The sequence below is a fragment of the Cydia strobilella genome, chromosome 3 (genome assembly GCF_947568885.1).
Source record: "Cydia strobilella chromosome 3, ilCydStro3.1, whole genome shotgun sequence".
In the NCBI taxonomy this organism is placed as follows: Eukaryota; Metazoa; Arthropoda; class Insecta; order Lepidoptera; family Tortricidae; genus Cydia; species Cydia strobilella.
In genome coordinates, this window is record NC_086043.1 from 8,585,148 (window position 1) to 8,590,503 (window position 5,356).

General features: G+C 33.8%; 1 protein-coding gene across 1 annotated transcript; it reads left to right on the top strand.

Annotated features, from left to right (window-relative positions):
- Positions 1-2,734: 2,734 nt before the first annotated feature.
- LOC134756279 (ARL14 effector protein) lies at positions 2,735-3,872 on the top strand. The gene is made up of 3 exons (XM_063693111.1): positions 2,735-2,923; positions 3,004-3,147; positions 3,668-3,872. The coding sequence occupies exons 1-3, from the start codon at positions 2,844-2,846 to the stop codon at positions 3,747-3,749; spliced, it is 306 nt and encodes a 101-aa protein (XP_063549181.1). The 5' UTR covers positions 2,735-2,843; the 3' UTR covers positions 3,750-3,872.
- The last annotated feature ends 1,484 nt before the right edge of the window (positions 3,873-5,356 follow it).

Genomic DNA, 5,356 nt, shown 5'->3' on the forward strand with positions numbered 1-5,356 from the left:
CATATAATCACGCCTATTTCCCGGAGGGGTAGGCAGAGACCACGGATTTCCACTTGCTACGATCCTGACATACCTCTTTCGCTTCCTTCAATTTCATAACATTCCTCATACACCTCAAAATGTGTTTACATTTTGTTAGATAGATAATTCACTATTTATTACCGTTATGTTAAAATGTCATTTTGGTCGGATGTTCATATCCAAAGTTATATGGAATTCGTGTCTTTTATTTTCATCAAAATAAATATTGTTTTTTTTGACATTAGGGACCTTTAATATCTCCAAATTGAATGTATTATTGACGAATCGAATTTAATTTCCTTGCTTCATTTTTATATTGTACCGACTGTATTGTAACGTTTAGTATAAATACAAGTTGGCAGATATTTATTTTGATAAAAAAAAACTAATATGTTTAATATAAATTTATGTCCATCTGTACATTTTTAATGTCTGCTTTGGCTTAGGTTATTTGATTTTCTTATAAATTGTTTCATACTAAAATGCATGGACTTTCAGCAAAAAAGAGAAAATCTGTTATAGACAAATGGTGTACTTGTAATAAATTATTTACCTACTGAAAGCTTGCTAAGCTTGAAAATGTACATAAAAATATCTTTATTTAATCGTTTTTATTTATTTATTAAATAATATCATTATCTCTAAGAGCCACGACGCTAATTGCCAGATCTCTTCTAATTGCCATGGTGTGATAGTAAGCTCCCAACGCTAATTGGTAGGCCTTCACCTGTTCTTATTAGCTTTATATTGTAAATTTTAACGAAAGCCTAGGCTCCATGGATTGTTGTGTATGTACATATAAAAAAGTCTTTATTTAATCGGTTTTTTCTTATTACATAATATCTTTCCCTCTAAGAGCCATGACGCTAATTCCCCGGTCTCTTCCAATTGCTATCGTGTGATACGTTTATTGTGGTATAAAGTATATGTTTTTATAAACTGAAATAGATATCATACACTGAAGAAAAAGTGACCAAGTCCACCACACACACAGTAGCAATCAATTTATTGTACACAACACAGGTTTACAAAAATACTTTATCAGAAATCAGAAATATTTATTGTGTAAACTGTGTAGGTATAAGAAGTTTAACTAGGAACATTTTTTGATAAACATAAACATATAGTAATGGAAGTACAAAGGCGAATTTATCCCTATAAGGGATCTCTTCTAAATAACCTTTGAGTAGATGAGTGGGAAACTAGGCAGGTTAAGTAAAGTTATGTTTACCCATGCATGAGGTAGATATTGCCTCCTGTATTTGTATATGTTGCGATGTTTTCCTCATGTAAATGTTATATCGACATGTGTAGTAAACTTTTGGCTCCTGTATTTGTAAATGTGACGATGTTTTCTTCATGTAAATGTTATATCGACTTGTGTAATAAACTTTTGAATTTTAAATTATGAAATATCAACTATCTTTTCTTTCCAATTTATACTCACCTTATTATTTTATTTTATCCAGTATTTAACGAGCTACTTTATTATAATTTTCTTGTTAAAATCATGCTTTGTATAACATTGTATTGTACTTACTTTTCCTGTATGTCTTTACAATATGTACTTGCCAATATATCTTACATCAAGCAAATATTATAATAAAGTTGTTGATTAATGGGTACTAGAAAAGCAAACTCGATATAACAAATTATATATATATGACCCTGTTTACATATTGATTAGTGTTTAGTGTGAGTTTATACATTTGTAACAAATGTATGAAGTCGTACTAAACATTAATCAATATGTAAACAGGCCCTGTAGGTATGAATATTGACGTTAATGCTTGTTGTTCAGATTTACAGATGGCGCTTCAAAATGGATACAAAAAAGTTCCACGAGAGGGCTCTCTTTCTCCTATATATTATACTACTCTTTGCCTTAAGGGCCCTCCACACTCATGCCGCATGCGCGATCCACGGCGCGAAACCGCGAACGTGAGTCGCCCGCGCGCGCGATTTCGCAGATCTGCGACGTCCACTCCACACTCGCGTTCGCGGTTTCGCGCCGCGATTCGCGCACGAGTGTGGAGCGTTATTGTTTGTCCTTGTCACAGTCTTACATTTTTTTTATTCCCCACCGTAAATTTAGTATAGTTTATGGTGGGCTACAAATTTACTCCACCAATCATATTTATCATTTATTTATTGTATTGTCATGTACATAATAGGTGTTACATAATATAAAGTCAGATCATGACACCCTGTAAGGGCACACAAAAGTAATATTATTCTAGGCTAATTACATTTACCTATCAGTAATCAAATTAAATTAAAATAAAAGACCGCAAATCTTAAAACTTAATCTAAGAATATATCGTCAAAAATAATTATATTGGTAAATGATTAATTGAATTGATTTGTCAGTTTATTATTAATAGTTATTATTTTAATTTATTGATGTCGTATAATAATGAGTAGGCTAATGGTAGAAAAAAATGTTAATTGCAATATTGTCGCATTGCGTATGTTTTGTCCCTCACGCACGCACGCGTATAGCTGATCTATGATGGTTTATGATGATAGGCAACAAAGAAATATCCCGATCAAATTACGTAGGTTGTTGTCAGGAATGTTAAAACGTGTTTTTAATTTTGTCGCACGCGTATAGCACATCTATAGAAAATATACTAGATGTATGACTTGTATGAGAAAAAGTGGCAATGGCATTGGCAACCCAGGCTCTGAATGTCTCATCTCGTCAAATTCGCAGCGCTCTTAGCTTAGAAGTTAGCTAATTAACAACAAAAACATTTTGATTCTTATATAATTGTATTCTGTAAACAGCCAACATTAGTGCAACTAAGAGGACCGGAAAAATGCACTTTCTAGACAACTTTGACCCAGTAACATCTGAGCGTGAACGTCGTAAGCTGAACCGCAAAAACTATTTTGGAAAGTAAGTGGATTAATGTCTGATACCTTTGATTTAATTATTCGTCATAAAACTCAAATCTAAATTGTGATTTGTAATTTCAGTCGTAAAAGTAAATCAATATACAACGAACATGGTGAAATAGCGGCCACAGGTAAAGATGTATGTGATTGCTTGGACGAAAAGTGCCCTGGATGCCACTTCCCTTGTCCGAAATGCAGTTCTTGTAAATGTGGCCACGAATGCAGGTAATAACTAACTTTTATTTTAGTTTTATCACATTGTTATTAGGGAATGCAAACCGGTTTTTAATTGTATGAAAAAAAAAACCTGTTTGCATCCCCTAATTGTTATTATATGACAGAATAAAAAAATGGAAACTATAGCTTGTATCTGATATGCATTAAATGATTTGATTCAAACCTTTAGTCTTTAATCTACGGTCTGCTGGCCCCCAGGCCAAGACCTTTGGAGACCTCTGCTTTAACACTTCTTGGTAACATATGTTACAAGATCTCTTTTCACTCTATTAGGCACAAGTGAGGGTATTGATCACATTTTTTTTAATTTGCCAAGAAAAAGCACAGGTTTGTCATTACAATTTTGATAGTTGAGAGGGTCAGAAACATCTTACCATCAGCCCAGTGCATTCACACAATACTATTTGGAATATTTTAATAATAATTCTATTTGTTTGTGACACTTACACTACAAAAGTTTGTTTTGTAGAAATATGAGCGTTTGCTTAATCCAGATTTTTTTTTTCAGGGTAAATCGAAAATGGGTGTATGACAGGATTGAGATAGAGGGCAATGATACTATTATTAAAAATGAATACAAACACAAGTAAATTCCTAGATAAGAATATTTGTAGTGTTTGCTAATTGTAAGAAGTTTTATCAATGAACATTTGAACAATGTGATGTGAGGTCTTAATTCATTTTGGTTGGAAGTAAGTCAACAGAAAATTTAATTTTGAAACAGAATGATAATACTTATCTACAAGATAATTTGCCATCTTCTTTGTATGTAAGACTCTAAGTATTAAATTAAACATCAAAAAACAAATTTAATTAAACTAAAATAATTATAAAAATAGTTTTTTCTTTTATAAATTTATATTTTATTTAATGAATGCCCCGGGTTCACACGGGTTACACAAAACCTTAACAAGCTATACACCCTAAACCATCCTCAAGAATCACTCTATTGATTGGTGAAAACCACATGAAAATGTGTTCATTAGTTTTTGAGTTTATTGCGAACATACATACAGACAGATGTGGCGGGTGTAATAGTTGTAATATGTTTAACCCTTTTATGGACCAGATTTAAAAAAAACATGATTCAATCCTGATTACCTTTTTAAAGTTCAAAAAAATCTGCACAAGAGAAAACTGCAGAAAGATAATGTTATAAGGTGGTAATTTTAAGGTAAGCTAGTGAACTTCGACAGATACTGGTGGAGAACAGCACAGGATAGGAAGGAATGGGAAAAACTGGGGGAGGCCTTTTCCGCTCAAGCGACATGCAAATAATAAACCAATAATAATTGAAATTTATGTAATTGTAAAAAAAAGAAGCATGAAATAAAGGCTATTACTATTACTATTACTATTAATTTTTATGCCATATAATGTTTGTCTAAGTGCCACTTGCACCATGCTACTAACCCGGGGTTAACCGGTTAAACCGTTTACGCAGTGCCAAATTGTACTGGTAGTCATGGTAACTCCAGGTTTAACCAGTTAACCCCGGGTTAGTGAATGGTGCAAGTGGCCCTAAGTGCCCTATAAAGGTTAATATTCTCAGCTAAGTCATAGTAATCAGTCCACACCAAAACAATATTAAAAGTTGTCTGCAGACAAAACAAGCAATTTACTTACTACATATTTAACTACTTACATAATTAGACTTATATTGACCGGGATATAGACCGTGATTACCTTTTGTATTATTTGTGAGCTCCCGATATTTCGACGCAGTTACATGCATCATGTTCACGGGTGACTGTAGATAGCGGGTGGGTGTCAAAGTTGTGTAGACAGCGCTCTGTCTACCCTCGAAATAAGATGAGTCGGGTACAAATCACTGAATCGAGTTGCATAGTCCCAAGGTAATTTCGACAGAACGCCACTATATACCAAGATTGGTAAGAGAAGCCGTTGAAATTCACAAATACAAAAATTTCAATCGTGAAGATGGGTTTAAACTGTCAAATGTGTGGAATCCTGTGATTTGTTTGTGTAAAAAACCAGTGATATCCAGTGAATCAAACACGCGAAGTGACACCGTGAGTGTAGTGTGTTTGGACAGACCAACGATTGTGAACGCGACCGGACCAACAAGTGTGAATTCGACCGTTGGTAACGTTGAAAGTGAACACAACCGACGCGCAAGAATGAGGGTAGACAGAGCGCTGTCTACACAACTTTGACACCCACCCGCTATCTTCAG

Excerpts from the sequence above, each read along its gene's own strand:
- LOC134756279 (XM_063693111.1), top strand. The coding sequence starts at position 2,844 with ATGCACTTTCTAGACAACTTTGACCCAGTAACATCTGAGCGTGAACGT. Across the intron at positions 2,924-3,003 it reads CGCAAAAACTATTTTGGAAA|TCGTAAAAGTAAATCAATAT; the intron begins GTAAGTGGATTA and ends TTGTAATTTCAG. Across the intron at positions 3,148-3,667 it reads AAATGTGGCCACGAATGCAG|GGTAAATCGAAAATGGGTGT; the intron begins GTAATAACTAAC and ends TTTTTTTTTCAG.